The sequence below is a fragment of the Zootermopsis nevadensis genome, unplaced genomic scaffold, assembly GCF_977971745.1.
Source record: "Zootermopsis nevadensis isolate Lab colony 2312 unplaced genomic scaffold, Znev_1.0 Znev_ptg000025l, whole genome shotgun sequence".
In the NCBI taxonomy this organism is placed as follows: domain Eukaryota; kingdom Metazoa; phylum Arthropoda; class Insecta; order Blattodea; family Termopsidae; genus Zootermopsis; species Zootermopsis nevadensis.
The window spans coordinates 5,978,683-5,998,926 of record NW_028259157.1 but is presented as its reverse complement, the minus strand read 5'-3'; the positions used below and the strand labels follow the sequence as shown (position 1 = coordinate 5,998,926).

At 38.3% G+C, this 20,244-nt stretch overlaps 1 protein-coding gene across 5 annotated transcripts in view; it reads left to right on the top strand.

Annotated features, from left to right (window-relative positions):
- The window catches only part of alphaCOP (coatomer subunit alpha), a 46,176-nt gene extending 32,807 nt beyond the window's left edge, over positions 1-13,369 (top strand). For all 5 annotated transcript variants that reach the window (XM_022062021.2, XM_022062019.2, XM_087355879.1 and 2 more), the window contains exons 9-19: positions 29-253; positions 779-941; positions 2,199-2,432; positions 2,851-3,036; positions 4,205-4,381; positions 4,803-4,986; positions 7,262-7,467; positions 8,751-8,945; positions 9,650-9,803; positions 10,486-10,736; positions 11,966-13,369. In XM_022062021.2, the coding sequence (XP_021917713.1) occupies positions 29-253; positions 779-941; positions 2,199-2,432; positions 2,851-3,036; positions 4,205-4,381; positions 4,803-4,986; positions 7,262-7,467; positions 8,751-8,945; positions 9,650-9,803; positions 10,486-10,736; positions 11,966-12,202 (2,212 nt within the window). In that variant the 3' untranslated portion in view covers positions 12,203-13,369. The remainder of the gene's footprint in view (positions 1-28; positions 254-778; positions 942-2,198; positions 2,433-2,850; positions 3,037-4,204; positions 4,382-4,802; positions 4,987-7,261; positions 7,468-8,750; positions 8,946-9,649; positions 9,804-10,485; positions 10,737-11,965) is intronic.
- The last annotated feature ends 6,875 nt before the right edge of the window (positions 13,370-20,244 follow it).

The following is a 20,244-nucleotide window of genomic DNA, read 5'->3' as shown; positions in this document are numbered from 1 at the left end:
CATTCTATTAAATCATGTCTTTGTTTAGAACTCTGGCACAGGTGAAGATTTCCAAATGTCGATATGTTGTGTGGTCATCTGACATGACTCACGTGGCTCTGTTGGCTAAACATACTGTTAACATCTGCAATCGTCGGCTTGAATCACTCTGCTCAATTCATGAGAATACACGCGTGAAGTCCGGAGCTTGGGATGATAGTGGAGTGTTTATTTACACTACAAGCAATCACATCAAATATGCTATCTCCAATGGGTAAGTATGTGTTTCTTATTGTATTTGTGAAATTATAAGCTAGTGTATATGTAAGGTGCACCTGTTTTTTAATAGAAAAACATAAATTTTTATTTATAAGTTGCATCAAAGTTTTTTAATTAATTTTCTCTGAAGTTCCAATCAGATTTTAAAAAATGTAAGTTCAAAAGACATTGGTCTTGGAAATTTTGTGACAGCCAATCACACTGAATGTGCAGTTGCATATTGCCTGCTGTCTCATGAAGTGCAATTTTGAGTGGAGTAGTTCCATGATGTCTGCTGGTGATGACTGTTAAAATGAGAAAGAAAAAGAGAACGTAGACATAGAAATTCATACGGCATGCACCGTCTTCTGCCATTATTCATTTGAATGGTATTGATTCATGTGCAAACCATTGGACTTCTGCATGTGTTCGTTAGGTAGAAGACAATGTTTCACAATGCAGCATACACCCCACCACTTGTTTGTAAGTTTGTAAATTCCATGTAGGAATAGATTCATGATGTCTTCATATTTGTTTACAGGGATCATGGAATAATTCGCACACTGGACCTTCCAATTTACATCACTCGTGTGAAGGGCAACCAGGTTTTTTGTCTGGACCGTGAGTGCAAGCCACGCATTCTTAATATTGATCCTACAGAATTCAAGTTCAAGTTGGCGCTTATTAATCGTAAATATGATCAAGTAAGTTTATGAATATGGTTATTTGAAGGGGAATTTAGGAAGGTCCATTTTTAGTCGTAATATTTTCTCTTCACCTCTCTTATAGTAAAATTGCAAATTAAAATACTCAGATGTAAAGTATGAAAGTTATGTATAAAGAGAGGATGTTAGCAGACAAGCAAATGATCCCTGTGTTAGTAATCTTTATTTACATGCTAATGCATATAAGTAAGTTAACTTGCTTTCCTTGCCTAGTGATATGTGATTATAGCTGAAACAGAATTGTTAATACAGTGAAACCTCGATGCATCGTTTTCGGCGGGGGTGGGAAATAAAAACGATGAATGCGGGAAAACGATAGATGCAGGAAAGCATTAAAAATTTAAAAAAAAAAAAAAACAATGTTTCTCTTTCAAAGTTACTTCTTTTTACCAAAAAAGTCTTTAATGGACAACTGGTTTGTCGAAACTTTACGTTTTAGGCCAAACAGAGCCCTTTCCACGTTCAAAATGTTTTCTTCGTCACGTTCACTAATATTATGCGCATAAAAGAACGACTTCACTTTTGCCAATGCAGCGTGTGCTTCGGCAAAACTCGGCAAAGTTCGGGCTCGCATTCGTCGTTTCTCCCTCTTCCTCTCCGCTCCCTCAACCTTCGCGGACTATAACAGGAAAAATGGAAGTACTATTACTGCCGAACTCAACGAAACGTAGCTGTAGAAGACACGATATGAACCACAAGAATGAAAAAGTTTCGCTCGCCTTTCCTTTGTACTTATAATAAAAGCATTTGTGAAGAAATTCACACTGCACATGCCATCTGGCATCGCTGGAACGAAATATGAGTGCACCCAAATTAAAATCGTAAAATTTCTGACAATGGGCACCGCCATTCACTCCAACTATCACCCCTGCACCGCTGACCCCTCATTCCAAAAGAATCTGTGCTGGTTGGGCGACACAAATGTAACATTATTTTATATGGGATGTATTCGGGACCGAACAAAACGGACGATGCATCCGGGAAAACGATAGTTCCGGGAACGATGGATAGAGGTTTCACTGTATAGGCTTTGAGACTTTCGCGGCGAGTACAATTAATAAAATCTTCTCGGGCAATCAACCGCGTTAGCTGGTTACCGTAGTAAACCGACATCATCAGAACCCTGAAGATGGGGACATAGTTTGTTCCCAAAATGTCAGTTTACTGCGGTAAACAGGTAACGCGGCTGATTGCCTGAGAAGATTTTATAGAATTGTTAATGTTTATTATTTTCAGGTGCTTCATATGGTACGCAATGCTCGTCTGGTGGGACAGTCCATCATTGCGTACCTGCAGCAGAAGGGATATCCAGAAGTGGCTTTACATTTCGTGAAAGAAGAAAAGACCCGATTCAGTCTTGCTCTTGAGTGTGGAAACATTGAAGTTGCTCTGGAAGCTGCAAGAGCCCTTGATGACAAAGCATGTTGGGAAAGGCTAGGACAGGCTGCCCTCATGCAAGGAAATCATCAAGTAAGTTTCATTTTCCCTCTTCATTAATCATTTACTCAATAAACTGTAATGTGATTTATTTTAACAACTTTTGTGATGTTGAGGGAGATTGTATGTGAGACAACAGTATTTACTTAAAGCTCAGAATAGGTATCACCAGCCATAATAAACACATTAATTCAGAAGTATTGAGAGGTAAATCAGTTTTAACATTTTGGCTGGAATGACAGGCTTGCAGGATTCTGGATGTTCATTGAGCCAGGGTATAATCCTTTCTGTTGTCAAGCTGGAACTACTTGTATGTAATGTTGAGAGTGATTTAGCATTGGGACTAGTTTAATGTATATAGAATTTTTAATTTCACCTTGTTCATGTTTAACTCTTAATGTCTTACATATTTTTTGCCACATTTTGTAAATTCTGCATTCCTTTTCCATAGGTTGTAGAAATGTGCTACCAGCGAACTAAGAACTTTGACAAACTCTCATTCTTGTACCTCATTACGGGCAATCTTGATAAGCTGCGAAAGATGATGAAGATCGCAGAAATAAGAAAGGATATATCTGGCCAGTATCAGGGAGCCTTGTTCCTGGGTAATGTCCATGAGAGAGTAAAAATTCTCAAGGTGAGTTGATCAGTTTGATGATTGCACCGAGTCAGAATATAACTTGGAAAATTAATTTGTGGCCCATGGCTATGCAGTACTTGCAAGACATTACATGAGGAGCTTCATCAGTTGGAGCCTTCACACTTTTCTTGGGGTTAGTAAAGAAAAATAAGCAAACACTGGGAAAATGGGAAACATAACATTTTAATTTGAAAACCACTAAAAGACCTGAGTATTAATGGTCGTAGTGAAAATAACATTAAATTGAATCTTTAGATGACAATATGTCACACATAAATTGTTGTTTTTATTTCGATAATAGCATATCATTGGTTCATGTTTCCATTGGGTGAAAAATAAGTTCTGATTGCCTGCTATGATTTCTGTATAATGTAGAAATGTCAAGAAAGTTCTCTTGACACTTGGGTACTAGTTGGATCCTTTCATTTTCATTATATATTTGTTTCATTTATTTACAGTTTTGTGGTTTATTTTAACAGTGTTGTCATGATATTCTTATGGGTTTTAGTGCTGTGGAGACTCATCAGTAGATGCCAGTGTTTTGGAGAAGTATACTGACTCCATGTTCAGGGCTAAATATGGAGCCAGTATGTTCCTCCAAATACCCACATGATGTTACAGCCCAGAAGACTACTATGAACAGAGTAATATTACATAGAATATTGATAATATTGGAATATTTTCCGAATAACATCGGGCAGCAGGTGTTAAAATATATGAAAATGAGTATGTGTGTGTGTGTGTGCACATATGATATTTGTGGTTGTTCCACATTTATATCAGATGACAAAACTGCCACGGTGGTCTAGCGGTTAGAATGCTGGGCTTGTAATACTGGGGTCCCGGGTTCGATTCCCGGCGGTGCTCAGATTTACAACTTGTGTTGGGCAAGGCTGTGGTCCAGGCATCACGGAGTTTTCCTCCAGGGTTTCCCGAGTTTCTCTGTGGCATCCCAACAATTACTCCACTTTCATCATCATCTTGCAAAAAGGGGGTCACAGCAGGAGCGTTAAATGTCGCTGTCCCAGTCGAACTCATGTACTGATGGGTCGTGAATCCTGCTAACCAGCAATGCACACCATGCTGAATGGTGTGTACTGGATACGAAAAAAAAATCAGATGACAATACTAATGAATCCGAAATTGCTTTTTATTTTTGTTTCAGAACTGTGATCAGCACTCGCTCAGTTACTTGACCGCAGAGGTGCACGGACTCGTGGAATCACAGTCTCCCATAAACGAAAATAATGTTCCACCAATACGGCCAAATGCAAAGCTTCTAAAACCCCCTGTACCAGTAATGCAGGCAGAGACAAACTGGCCTCTTCTCACAGTATCTAAGGTATATAGTTTTCATACAGCAGGCTCTTGTGAACACAGTAATGATCGTTTGGTTTCCACAAAGGCAGGGAAATTCTTGACTAGCTGAGTGTACTGTTAGCTTTGTAAAGCGGCCCATCCACGTACGAGTCTGGCTTGCGAGTCCGGCTTGGCTTGGGTTCCATTGAGCCAAACTCGTTTGTGGATGGGGTGTCATGAGCCGAGTCTGCTATGCATGTGTGGTGAAATATATCCGAGCCCGGCTCACGAGTCAAGCTCGCCGAGCCAGACTTGCAAGTCAGACTCGTACATAGATGGGCCGCTTAAGAAGGACTTTGCAACATTGACTTTGTGCCTGTTGGAATGTGTCAACTATAAATTAGCCGAGCGGGCGGGTGTGTTGTAACACATGTCATATTAAACAGTGATTTTGAAACTCTCAGGGATTCTTTGAGGGTGCAGCCATGACACGAGGAAAGAGCGGTGTGGTGAGCAGTGTACTGGCTCCAGATTCCGCTGAGGACACCACTACAGAAGGCTGGGGAGTTGACGCCGAACTGGGGCTAGATGAAGACGGTCTTGGTGCAGATGAGGAACGTGAACTTGGTGCATCTGGTGATCCAGAAGGTAAAAGTTACTAATATACTACATTTACATATATCTTACACACATTTTGAAGTTAGGAGACTAGAAAATGTAAAAGAAGGAACAATTATTTTGATTGGTTAGTGTGTTGCTGAGCTGCAGTATTTATTCAAATCTGTCAATGTGTTAAACAAATTATTATAAAACTTGGAAACTATAATTTGGCTAATTCTGACTATTGGTACTGAATTTCTTTTACACCAGATGGAGCAGTTATACCATTATGAGTTTATGTTATTTTATTATATGTAAAACATTTTGCTGCAAATAAACCGTAGTTTGATGAAGAATGTTCCAAATTAATAGATCAAAGGAAGCGAACATAATTTCAATGGTTGCAGGACCCAAACAAAACAAATGCGGATAATCTATGCAATGTGAGATGTGAGGCTAGTAGAACCTTTAGGAATAAGAAAAGGGAATATCTGAAGGGCAAAATTGCTGAACTTGAGATAAATAATAAGGAAAAAAATATCAGAGACCTGTACAGAAGCATTAATAACTTTAAGAAAGGATATCAACCCCAGACCAATTTGGTAAAGGATGATAGTGGCAATTTGCTTGCAGATCCAATAAAAATTGTGAATAGGTGGAAAAATTTCTTTAGTGAGCTCTTAAATGTTCATGAGACTGGTGATATTAGACAGATTAAAATACATACAGCTGAACTGTTGGTGCCAGAACCTAGCTTAGATGAAGTGGAACTAGCCATTGGGAAGTTGAAAAGTTATAAATCTCCAGGTATTGATCAGATTCCAGCAGAATTAATTAAAGCAGGTGGCAAAGGGTTACATATGAGGATCCATAAGCTTATTCAGTTAATTTGGGATAAGGAAGAGATGCCACAACAATGGAAGGAATCCATAATTATTCCTATTCATAAGAAGGGGGACAAGACTGACTGTGGTAATTACCTAGGAGTTTCGCTGCTATCAACCTCATACAGAATTCTATCAAACATTCTTTTGGCAAGATTAACCCCATATGCAAATTAAATTATTGGGGATCATCAGTGTGGGTTCAGACGAAACAGATCAACGATTGATCAGATCTTTTGCATTCGTCAGATACTAGAGAAAAAATGGGAGTTCGGTGGGACCGTACATCAATTATTTATAGATTTCAAAAAAGCCTATGACTCTGTGAAGAGAGAAGTGTTATCTAATATTCCTATTGAATTTGGTATACCAAAGAAGATAGTGAGTCTAATAAAAATGTGCTTAAATGAAACCTGTAGCAAAATTCGAGTAGGTAAATAAGTATCTGAGACATTCTTCATCAAGAACGGTCTAAAACAAGGAGATGCTTTGTCTCCCTTGCACTTTAACTTTGCGCTAGAATACGCCATCAGGAAGGTCCAAGGTAGGCAGGAGGGTTTGCAATTGAATGGGACACATCAGCTATTGGCATATGCTGATGATGTTAATTTATTGGGGGACGATATGAATACAATAAAGAGGAACGCAGAAGTTTTACTAGAGGCTAGTAGACAGGTGGGGCTAGAAGTAAATTCAGAAAAAACTAAGTACATGTTAGTATCTCGTCATCAGAAGACAGGCGGGCAAAATTATCTTAGGGTAGCTAATAAGTCCTTTGAAAGGGTTACAAAGTTCAAATATCTGGGAACAACAATAACAAATCAAAATGACACTCATGAGGAAGTTAGGAGGAGATTAAATTCTGGAAATGCTTGCTACTTCTCAGTTCAAAATATTTTGTCTTCCCATCTGATTTCTAAGAACCTGAAAATTAAAGTATACAAAACAATAATCTTGCCTGTTGTTTTGTATGGGTGTGAAACATGGTCTCTCACTCAGAGGGAGGAACACAGATTGCAGGTGTTTGAGAATAGGATGTTGAGGAGGATATTTGGGCCTAAGAGGGAAGACGATGGGGCGTGGAGAAAACTGCATAATGATGAGCTTAAAAATCTGTACTCCTCCCCCAGTATTGTCAGGGTGATTAAGTCAAGAAGAATGAGATGGTCGGGGCATGTAGCGCACATGGATGTGACAAGAGGTGTGCACTGGGTACTGGTTGGGAAACCTGAAGGGAAGAGATCGCTGGGGAGACCTACACATAAATGGGAGGATAATGGCAGGCGGGATCTATGGGAGATAGGAGTTGAAGGAGACTGGATTTTGTTGGCCCAGGACAGGGTCCGGTGGAGAGCTTTGGTTAATTCGGTGATGAACCTTTGGGTTGGTAAGCCATCTAGTTAGTTAGTTAGTTAGTTAGTTAAAACATTTTGCTGCAGGCAGTGGCTGGGATGTGGGTGATGAGGATCTGGTGTTGCCTCCTGAGCTGGAGAGCACAGCTGTAGCAGGAGCAGATGATGGTTACTTCGTGCCACCAACAAAGGGACTGTCACAACTGCAGGTGTGGGTGAACAATTCACAGCTTCCTGTTGATCATATCCTAGCCGGGTCATTTGAGTCTGCATTCAGATTGCTACATGAACAGGTAATAATTTTAGTAGCGTGCCTTTCTGTACACCAGCTTCACAGTGAATACATCTGAAAGTTGAACGTTATTCATCCTGTGCATTTAAGCTACATATAGGAAAGGTGTAACCCATTCTGGTTTTTAAACTGAGATACATAAGAAGCAAAGCATGAGTCTGTTTAATCATATCTAAAATAGGTACTCCAGATTACACTTGGAATGCTACAACTGAAGCTGATTATGCTTTCTTCGAAAGATATGCATAAAATGAACATGTATAGGGATTAGTCATGTTTATCTGTCCACGTGAATCAACTTCAGAACCACTGGATAGATATGGATGAAATTTGGTATGGCCGTAATGCCATTGGGGACTTCCCTAAAACCATACTTTTAAATTTCCTACAGTCAGTAATACCAACACGGTAGACAAATTTGTGAGGTGGGACTGACACTAGTGTCACTTGCAATAGGGCAATCTAGTGATGTATGGTTATAAATTTTCAGAAAATACAAAACCTTGATGTAGTAATTCTTTGTATAATTGGAAATATTAATATGACAGTTGCATGAATAGAAGCTGTTAACTTGACCAGAATCCTGTGACCCCATTGCCTACTAGCCCAGGGAGCACCACAGAGCTAATGCATGTTGCGATATGTTGATATTGATTTACGGTATTTAAAGAAGATATTAAGACCACGTGACTTAAAAAGGTGGAAACAGAAGTTGTCTAATATAACTTACAAACTTTTATTCAGAATTTGCAAGAACATGCCTGTATACCTTTCCATTCTCATAAACTGTTCTAGAGCATGGTGAGCCGTTGATCTTATCACCACATATAAAATGTTTTATTAACATTTACTTGCTGAAGTTTCAGTGGTAGATATATGAAGAATAAGGAATGTATTCTCTAAAAGCAGGCCTTTGTCATTATGGCAAAGAAACTTTGCATTCCATTTCAGGACTGAGTGACGACGAGCTTGTCAGGAAGACTTTGCTCCATAGACTTAGGCTAGTTCTCTAGAACATAGGACTACTTATTTATTTTCTTAGTTACTTATGTGGTGGGTAGTCAGAACTCTGCAACTCTCATCTTTTCACCTTCATAATAACAATTCTTGATAATGGCAAGTGACATGGGAGCTTCATGACATGTGCTCTATTCTGTGGACATTTGAACATAGCTTTAATGATGTAAAAGAAACATATAATGTAAGCTGCTGTTAAATTAGTGATGATATAACGTTGGGCACTTATTATTAAATAAATAATATTGTAACCCCCCTTTTTTTTAGGTTGGCGTGGTGGATTTCAGGCCATACCATACACTTTTCCTCAGTATATTTTCTAGTTCACATACTTCTTACACAGCTCTCCCATCCCTGTCACCATTGTATGGCTACCCACATCGTAACTGGAAGGACGCAGGTCCTAAAGGTGGAAAACCAGCCATTGGTATCAAGCTGGCAGACCTGATTCAAAAGTTGCAGGTACATATCATAATGACATTTTAACCCATCTCAGAATATATGCATCACTCATTTCAGTCTTAAGATTTTTGTCTTCTGGGTTGTTGTGCTGTGTAGTCTGGTCAATGTTAACCAACGTTTCAGAGGTCATACTGCCTCCATCATCAGGGTAAACATCTACCAGTTTACACAGCGCATCAACCCAGAGGACAGAAATCTTCATACTCACCAATGTGAAAACCTCTAATCTTACATTTCAGTCTTTTTCTCCTCCCTGTGTTCCTGTCCTTTTCTTTGGCCTGTCTTTATTAAGCATAACACCTGTTTTCCCTGTAGTTTTTTTTCCCCATACTTCATTAGGGTGCCTGATGTCTGAAGACGAGTACCCTGGAGGTAAAGCTAACCATGTAACATTTATCTAGGACTAACTTCTATAACAAATTACATGAATCTGCTTTTATTGTATGGTGCTTGGGCACTGGGACATCTTCTTCTTTACCATTAACATTTGACGTACTGTGTTGTCAGATCATTACATTATCATTAATAGTAGTGTTTTATAGTAGCAGTAACTGTTGTTGGCTTGGTATTACAACACATTTTAATATTTATCAGTCAAATAGAATTTTGTTCCAACTGTAAAACACCAACTACCTGATTAATTTTTAGACACATTCCGGTAAGTACTGAGTTAACACGTATTGTATAGTTTCTTGTTGCCACAGGTTTGTTACCAGTTGACGACGGGTGGAAAATTCAGCGAGGCTATCGAGAAGTTTCATGTACTGGTCCTGAGCATTCCGCTTCTGGTTGTAGAGACTCGCCAAGAGGTCACAGAGGCACAGCATCTACTTCATATCTGCAGAGAATACATTCTAGGTATGGTACATGCTGTTTGCATGGAGACTAGTATAGTTTTTGTTGCCATTAACTGCAAACTATGCATTAGCAATTCAAAAGTTGGAAATATAAACGTACAAACATATGATCTGTGCTGAATGTTGTAGTGCAGTGTATTGTATGTATTGTGTTATATAGCATTCCTGCTTCATGTTCTGAAGGTCCCTGGTTTAAATCTTGCCTCAGAGACCCACTGAGGTTTCTTAGTTCTTCTTCTATGGCTCTCCGCTTCGTATTCGGTCCATGGCTTCCTCAGTTCTCCTCTTCTATTCGGTCCTATTCTGTTGGAGGCTTTGATTGAGGTTTTGAAGCATCTTCCTTTTTACGGTGCAAGGTTGTTGGCCTTGTGACCAATCCCCAACTTGGAGGACCAGGGCACCTGTCTTAGTCTGACCTCTCCCCCTCGACCAATCTGGCTAGGGAGGCCCTACCAGTAGCTATGCTACCGCCAGCATAGCTCTTGGGATCACTGAGGTACTCAAGCCCCACCACCACGACAAGGTGCAGGTACCATTAAGTGGGGACTTAACTGTCTGACTTAATGTATTATATGTCCTTTGCATCAGTGCTTGCAGATGTAAGAAGGTGGGAATATTGTTTTGCAGTCTGATTTATTAATTAACATTTTGTTTTGTGTGTGTGTTTGTGAATGTGATTCTAGGACTAAAAATGGAGACAGCGAGAAAGGAATTGCCCAAAGCCACTTTAGAGGATCAGAAACGCTTGTGTGAGATGGCAGCATATTTTACACATTGCAACCTTCAGCCAGTCCATCAGATCCTTACTCTCCGCACAGCAATGAACCTCTTCTACAAACTGAATAACTACAAGACTGCAGCGTCATTTGCGCGGCGTTTATTAGAACAAGGTCCTCGCCAAGATGTGGTGCAGCACGCTAAGAAAATGCTGCAGGTAAGACTGTTGTTCGTATTGTTTTGGCTATTTTTGCCAAAAATACCATTCGTAGTTAAAAGTTAAGTTTATTACTCTGAATCCAGAGATGTGCCAGTCCAAGGTGAAGCCCCAAAGTGAGGACTGAGGTTGTGATAACATGCTGGCTTATTAGTATACATCATTGATGGAAAGATGATTAGCTGAGGAAACACTGAAGTATTCAACTGAAATATCTGTCACAGTGCTAATTTATCCACAAATATACCATGGACTGATTTAGGATTTGGCTAAAAGCCGGTGTTTAACTGCGTATGTTATGTCACAGTCATGTATCATTTGTGAGTAATTTTAAAATATACAGGTAGCCTCGATTTACCCTGATTCAGAATAATGCCAATTTTGAAACCAGCAAGTCAAAAAGTGCAAAAATATATTTTACTATTATTTATAACGATTTACAATGTATCTCGTACTGATTCTTATACTAAAACGTAATTCTTACATCGCTGATTTTGAATAAAAATTATAAATACAGTCATCTCTGCAATTACGTATGTTTCGTTAACGCAAATTTGCTCTAATGAGATCGATGAATCGGTAAAATCTGTTTGTGAAATGCGAATTTTTGCATATGTGAGTTTGCTCTTATGCAATTTAATTCCTGGCGCTTTAGACTTTCAAAGGACTAATTTAATCTCTGCGGAGGTACCAGGGTTATTTTTCTAGAGGTCAGCGTCTTACATGAATGCAACTATCGCATAACAGCAGAGATGACTGTACACATCAATCACGTGAAAGAATCGCAGTCAATCGCGGGGACCAACGAATTGTCGTTTGCAAGTGTATAAAATATATTTTATTTACGTTATTTCAGAGCTTTAAATGTAATGCCATTATATTACTCATCAATGTTTGGGTGCTGAGAACACATGTCATTGACTTCCCATCGATTGACATTATAAAAGAGTTTAAATTTATGCCGGTTTGTCCAGGAACGCATCCCCGGCGTAAAACGAGGGCTACCTGTATTTGTAAAAGACAAAGATTGTTGTCTTCTGGGTTGTTGCGCCATGTAGTCTGATAGAAGTTTATCAACATTTGAAACATAAATTAATATCCACCAGGTTACCTGGCTCAACATCCCAAAAGGTAGCCGTCTTCAAGCAGATAAATATTCAGATTGTATTTATCATTCTCACATTGAGATATGTGCTGGCAAAGTTAACTTTCTTTCACTCTAATTCCAGGCCTGTGATAAAAATCCTGTAGATGAACACCAACTGCAGTACGATGAGCACAACCCATTTTCACTTTGTGGCCGGACGTATCGTCCCATCTATCGTGGGAAGGCAGAGGAGAAATGCCCGTTGTGTGGGGCAAGTTATATGCCTCAGTTCAAGGGAACAGTGTGTGCAATATGTATGGTAGCAGAAGTCGGCAAGGACACGGTCGGACTGCGTATTAGCCCGCTTCAGTTTCGCTAGTCCTATGTAATCATTAGTATTTGCTGACGCTACATCAACATAAATGATGTCTGACAATTGATGAGTTTACGCATTTGGTGTATTTTAGATAATTAAATTTAATTTCTGTGATTATAATTAATAAACTTCCTGTGAATAAATATAAAAGAATGAAGAAGGTGGAAAGTATGAGAATTAGTACTGGGTCTACAATTTATGAGGCTGCGGTCGTGCTTGCATTGCGTGGTCTGCCGGCACTCTGTTGATGTGGGCGGGGAGTTGTGCGCGTTCTTCTGGTGGGTGACCGGCGAATCAGTTTCAGTGCCGCTAGTAACAGCGAACTACGAATATGTCTTGTCACTAATACATGTTATTACATTAATTGTTCTTACCTTAAATCACAGAAGATGTTCAAAGTGACTTACTTGTGCTTGCAGGCAACTTCAAATCTCGTTAACATGTTTCGAAATTCTCGACGAAGCTCTTCTTGGGAAATTGCCGAATATTTTCTTTAAGTACTTCTGCAGTGTGTGGATTGTTTACATAAACTTGGTTCTTCAGCATGCCCCACAGGTAAAAATCGCACGGGTTTAAGTCTGGGGAACGCGGAGGCCACTGATCAATAACTTGTTCACCAAGCACTTCTTTTAATGCTAACATTGACTGATCAGCTGTGTGAGCTGCAGCACTGTCTTGCATGAAGAAATCATAAGTCTTTTCTTCATCGGTCATTTCTTGGAAAAAGGGTCTAAGTATAAAATTTACATAACGTTTACAATTTATCCGCACACTGCAGAAGCACTTAAAGAAAATATTCGACAATTGATTTCGGCAATTTCCCAAGAAGAGCTTCGTCGAGTATTTCGAAACATGTTAACGAGACGTGAAGTTGCCTGCAAGCACAAGGAAGTCGCTTGAACATCTTTTGTGGTTTAAGTTAAGAACAATTAATGTAATAACAAGTATTAGTGACGAGAAATAGTGGTAGTTCGCTGTTACTAGCAGCACTGAAACTGATTCACCAGTCATCCACCGGAAGAACGCACAACACCCGCCCACATCAACAGAGCGCAGGCTGACCGCAGCCTCATAAATTGTAGACCCGGTATATCAGTAAGTGAACTGTATGTGTGCAGTTCTAATTTGTAGAATGTATTTGGATCATAATAAATAGTACAATGTCCTGAAGTTCCTGCGTTATTAAAATCTCCCCAGTTGCTTAAAATATCAAGGTAGCACCAATTAAACACGCAGCAACACGGACCAATGAGGTGAAACAACAGAATAAACTGTATTTCAGTGCTATTATTACAGTTTGTTATTAAATGTACAGAAATCTTATCTTAAGTCAAAATGTCTTGATACTGAGTACTACACCAATATTCAGTCCCCCAAAAGACAAATGCAGAATTTTTGAGTATTAAAAATAAAATTTGATGCACACCCACTATGATTTACGAGGATTTGGATTCAAACCAAAGAAAATTATAATCATATTAAATGGTTCAAAGAAAAGACTGACATACTTTCTTGCTTTTAAGACACAACTTGAAGTAAGGTAAAAATAAAGTATTGAAATAATGGTATCCTCTATGCACAGACTGAGGAATATATCAGAATATAAATACAAAATGGTAGATGAACAACTGAAATCAAACAGATAAATTACTTTACAGGGGGACCCAATGAGCCTTGTGCTATTTGATATGTTAAATGACATAAGCCAACACTGACAAAGTTCTTCGTATCTGGAAACTCAAATAAATAAATAAATCAGAAAATGCACTTAGGAAAACGATGTGCAGATCAATTAAGAAAAGACTGAAGCTGAGGTCAGCTTTCACACTGCAGACTCTGGAGGGAGTAGCTGGCCACAATATGTCATGCTTTAAGATGTTATGAGTCGGCATATTCTTTGATACTTTTTAACTGAACAAACTAATGGTCTTTTTAAGTTAATCTATTCTTTTTATAAAGTTGGAGGAAATTATTGTTTGTGGGTTGGCATCCTGAAGAGCGCTAGCCGTATGGTGGCGACGTCTGGGTGTATCGCCTGGAACTACATTATAAAACAGCTTACGTGTGGTTTGGTTGCGTGGTAAGTATATGACTAGAATAATTATTTTTTTTTACTTTATTAAATTTTAGGAAATCATTATTTATGGAGCTCATAAAAAATCTACCTGGTACGGTAGCGAGATTTTAGTAAGCGACTGGAATTAGTTTAAAGAAACAAAGGATGTATGGCTTTGTTATGTTTAAATTATGTGATTCGAGTTTCTGTATTTTTATTTTCACTTTGTTAGATTTATGGAAATTATTGTTTATGGATGGCATCCTGAGGAGCTTTTGTTGTATGGTGGCGATATCGACTGGAACTAGATTCGAAAACAAAAGTTGTGTGGCTAGGTTATGTATGAAGTATGTGATTCGAATTTCTGTACTTTTATTTTCGCCTTATTGTTTTGCGGAAGTTATTGTTTATGTATTGGCATCTTGAAGAGTCTGTAGCGTAGCGTAGCGTCCGGCGCGTTATGTTGATTCTTAGTTTTTCTTGTTCGGCACTATTTTTACACCGGGTAGAGAAAATACGATACCCAATACAATGACAAGAAAGCTGGGAATTGAAAATGATGATGGCCACATTGAACGAAAACATGTTTTTGTAGAGGATGGACAGTGAAATGTTGAAGAATGAAAACCAAGAATCGTGAAGAGCTCTAGCCGTATGGTGGCGATATCTGGGCGGGCCGACTGGAACTATATTCAAAAACAAAAGCTGTGTGACTTTGTTATGGTAGACGTACGTGACTAAAGTTTCTGTACTTTTGTTTTCTAGAAGAGAATAGTAATATAACACGTAATAAAATTGCTTGTTCCGTTTATTTTGTATATTTTATTGCCAGTAGTTCGGTGTCCGAAATGTTTATTTACAATATAAGACTGATATTTTTACACGTTAGTTGAATCCATCCTGATGATGCAAGCACGACAGAAACGTCGGCAAACTTTTACTGAACAACAAAGAAGACAGTCTTCAACTGCAAAACTGAAGATCATGTTTATTTGTATTTATGTTTAAGCAACGAAACTCGACGGATTTTGATTAAATTTGGTATTGCAGTGCACATAGTGCGATTGTAGTCGTCACGTCATATTTTAATTTTGCTTCATATTTTTAATATATTTGAACAGTATTGTCATTTATAACCCTTAGTATTTGTTGCTAATTTGATTAGATATAAAAATAGATGTGTGTGTAGGCTTAATGTTTCTCCATTTTGACTTTCATGATACAGATATTGCATTTTATAGTAAGAATCACATGAACTGAGTTAAACTTCAGTTCCCAGACGTAAATCACTATTCTTAATTTTCTGTTTGAAATTAACTGGCCTGTGGAGTTTTCGAGGTAATTGAGCCTTTGCATCGAGCTTACTCTGTTATTGTTATGATGCATGGTTACTGCTCTGAATTCTATTTAGAGAAACGACACACGTGCCTGGAACGAAAGAACGATTTATTTGTGGGTTCCACCCAACACATTCAATATCCAAACGTCTCTGTGGGTCTCCCTGCTGAACAATGCCCGCTACGCGTTCGTTTCCTTTATGCAGAGAACGCGGACAGTACCTAATATAAAACTAATCAGATTTAATAATATACGAAGCTGATAAATAAATGCAGTCCTACCCGATTTATGTGGTATTTGTGCCTGTAGAAATCGTGCCCGCCTCACATTGCCATCTATTGTTTTTTTTTTTTTTTTTTTTTTTTTTTTTTTTTTTTTTTTTTTCTCTCGTTGGCTCAGAGTTAGCCAGCTGAAACGCTGAAATAAGATGATGTCAATAATTTCACATGTATTTTGCGTATTAGTGTAAACTGCCCGTTTTCTGCAACGTTCTAGTATTACAACCGGGGACATAATTTCTAAGATTTTAACATCCATGGGCATTCAGATTCTTAGAAACTCAGCAATGAAATTAATTCTTTATGAATTAACTGATAACACCCAGACATAAATATTCGAACAAACCTTTCAGATTCTGATACAGGCCTGTTAAAGCTTTTTTTTTAGCAGCAGAGTCAAGTTTTATGTGATTTATGTACTAAATATGTAATTCTTGGGTTGCATCCATACCCTTTGTGGTTTCATATTCTTTGAAAGAATGCTTGAGCAACTACTAGCGTCACCGTGTCTGTCCGTCATTAGGCATGCCATTAATGAAATTTGATTCAAATTTATCAGCAACAGTGGATCTTGAAGAAACATGGACTACCACTTCACGTGAAATCTTTTAGTCACAGCTAAACAAATTAGGAAGACACTAAGAAACATTTCAGGCAAAGAGTTTTTTATGGTGGCCTTATCTGAAAATCATGTTATTCCTTAAATTGTTCCTTAGTTTATTAAAGTAAGCTTTCTGAACTGCAGAGTTTATTTTGTGACACGTACATATGAAAATGTGAACAGCATGTTGGGAATTTACCACCTGCTCTGTGTTAAGACTTAACAGTTTTTTGACTTTTCTTAAATGAATAACAATATTTTTCTGTACTCTGAGCCGTGTGTCTGTCGAAATGTGTTAAATTTATGTTTAAAATACTGCTCTTATACATCGTATAATTTTTTAACAACACATATTTTAAAAACTATCAAAAGGGATTTATATGAGGTTATACTGGTAGTCAAAACAACTCGTCCCATCATTTATTTTGAGTCGCCATAGCAAAATGAACAATAGCCTATGCCGCATTATATTGTCCTGCGTTATAAAGTTTGCAGGAAATGCGAGATTTCCCTCACAGTAGTCTCGTAGTCTCGTTTCAAAGAATAAATTGCGCGTCTTTCATTTTCATGGAGCACAGGGTGGAACTATTAAGAAAAGCGAAGTCATAAATTTCTTCTTGGTACATTTTAATTTGGCACTGGATTGTACCTTTTCACTTCACCAACCCGTCTTCCAGTTCTGTCAGATATTCAGGAGTTCCAGCCACTGTAAATTGATTGTGTTGTTTCTATCTCGTGTAGATGCGTTTTCTTTGATGTGTGGATATGAACTTTGCATATGATCACGTTCTCCAAGTCAAAATATGGTTTATAAACAAGAGAAAAGAGTAGGCTTTAACATAAATTCTAATCCTGAAGATGGCCGTCTAGTGGGTTTTGCGCCCTACAGTCTGGTAGAAGTTTACCGACGTTTCAGAGGTCCTTGCTACCACCATCTTCAGGGCGATGAACATAGTCTAAAATCTCTGTAATCCACATTGTAATATACCAATGCCAGAACACTTTAGAATCGAAATTATATTTAAGATTTTAGATAAATTTAAAATCGAAACAATGTATCAGCTGTTCAAATTTCGGATTGCGTTGTAAAACGTGATCTTTTGCTTTAGGAAAGAACATAACTTACAAGTGTTTGGAAACAAAGTGCTCAGGAAAATAGCTATGTATATGGGTCTAAGAGGGATGGTGGACTTTAGGAATTCTGTAACGAGTCTAGTGATTTATATAGGCCGTTTTCAAATAGCATTGTTTTGACAGTGACGTAAGGAAATTTGCGGTGATCTGTGCATGTTGTTCGGGTGGGGAGATAAAAATGCTTAGAGCTATTTTAATGGAAACGCGAAGAAAGATATCTGAGGATAATATTAAGGCGAATAATAGGGACATACGTCATGAAGATGGGAGACGGATAGAATAAGGTCCTGAATCGCGTGCAGTGGCGGGCTTTGAATTTAGCTGTGTTGAACCTCTGGGTTATACCACCAGAGAACTGGTTCATAGATAGACCTAAATATTTAACGTTGTACATCATTTCATAAGACGAACCGCTTTTGAAAAATCTAATAAAAATTTGAGTCTAAAAGCAAATAATGGGCTCTGTAAGGGTACATATCTGCACTCGTAGATAAACGACGAGGGTTGTTTCAATGCTAAAATCCGTGCCATTACAGAATGAAAACCAGAGTACACGCAGGAAACGAAAGAGACTTGTTGATACAACGGTTCGTACGTACAGCATGTTGATGAGGGCGTTTTGTAACTGCGGGTTTGAGCCCCATTCAGTGCATGGCTGTTTGTATGTGGTGTTTGTTATCGTATTCCATCATCGCATTCTCATCTCATCGTGTGTCTGGCTCTGAGATTACGCACAGAGAGTATTAAATCGTGACCAGCAGATCTGATAGGAGCAGGTTAAAGGGGATAGAGGTCTTTGCTGTAGAAATTTCAACCTTATTGATCAGTTGGTTGCTTTCTCGTCTATTTTACCTATAGTTTGGGTTCAGTGGTAAGTGTCCTCGATTTTGTCCGGAAGGTCGTCTCGCATCCTATCCATTGCACGGACACCGGTTGCCATGACAGAAATTATTAGTAGTTTTCTCAGCCTCTCGATTAGAATGCTGACCACTTCCTTCCACATTCATTATAATTTATAACCTACAATGTTTCTGCCATTCGACGCTGTTTAACATATTAGGCAACAAAGTAAAACGAAGCCGAGGAAGAAAGACACAGTAAACCCAAGGTTAGGAAAAAAGGAAGAAGAACTTGTGACATGCAATAAGTATGTGATGAACATATAAGCAAACTAGGTCCGTAGTGCAGTGTATTTCGAGAAGCTGATAGTTGCTCGGGGGGGTCAAGAAACTTTGTCTTTTATGGAATTTGGAATTTACATTACCGTGCCTACACTAGGATATCATTGGTCGCTATTCTGAGGCAGAAAAGTTTATCCAGATTCTCACACCCTATTTCTGTGATGTAAATTGTAATATTATATTTCCACCTACGGTTTAGTTTTCCGCCAGGGATCTTTTGCCTTCAGGCTTACCAAACTAAACCATAAGTTTGAATTTATCAGTTTACTTATTCGTGCTACACGATTTTCAGTATCACACATAAATACATGTAGAGACTCTTCAGTTCTCTTTTAAAATCCATCGCTAAGTGATTATTCTGTTTTGATTTTTGCCATAAAATACATTCGTTGATTCACTGCTACCCTTGTCTCATCTGACCTATACTCAAACAAAGTCTAAATTATGCTTTCGTATGGATTGTGGTATTCTAGCTTGTGACACCTTGTAGACTTGTAGATCGTAACCGATGTTTGGAAGGAGCGTGTTGTCTCCGTCTTCAGCGTTGATGATATAAAAACAATAAATATCGTAATAAGTCTGCTTTGCCTTTTCCAAAGTCAGTCTAATTATTCCGATATTTTTAACACTGACGACGAACTCACAAAATTTGCAAAGATTTCCTTATTTTTTAAATTTTAGATGAACATTTTTACATCTTTTATTAATTTACAACGTACCCCTTCCTAGTTGCATACAAAATCATAACTTAATTACTTTATTAACAATCTGTCAAGTTTGATGCTGACATTTTAACACATAGACGAAAATTAAATTTGAGCTTCACCTTATCTGTATCCAACATATTAAATTCCAACGTGTTTTCAATTACCGATGGCAGATTGTATATATTATTTGAAGAAAACGTTTATTAAAATTGAATGAGGTATATTGCGTGGTCCATTTCAATATTACAATATTCACTTGAAGTGATAGTTTCGTTTTGAGTGTAGAGAGTAAAGGCCTTTACCTGTGTGCCGTTTGAAAAGACACCAAGGAACGTACCTGTTTAATAACTACCGTCGGTTAATTTATACGAGACTGTACTACGCTAGATCCCTAAAGACAATAATGTTCATCAATAAAATCTTCTCGGGCAATCAGCCGCGTTAACTGGTTACCGTAGTAAACCGACGTTTCGGGAAAAAATCTGTCCCCATCTTGAGGGTTCTGATGTGACTGGATCCTCGGAAGTCGCCTGCCAGGGGACAGAGTTTGTTCCCGAAACGTCGGTTTACTAAATAATGTTCATGCTCACCGCCGAGTGAGAACCTGAAATATCACAGTACCAATATAAATCTTTTGGAAGAAAATAAAGAAATCATTGCTTGTCTCCAGAAATTATATGTTCTTTTTCCTGTGGGAGTTTTGAATTCATAACTTGCTCCTACTGTTACGCTTAACCATTCGGGTCCCAT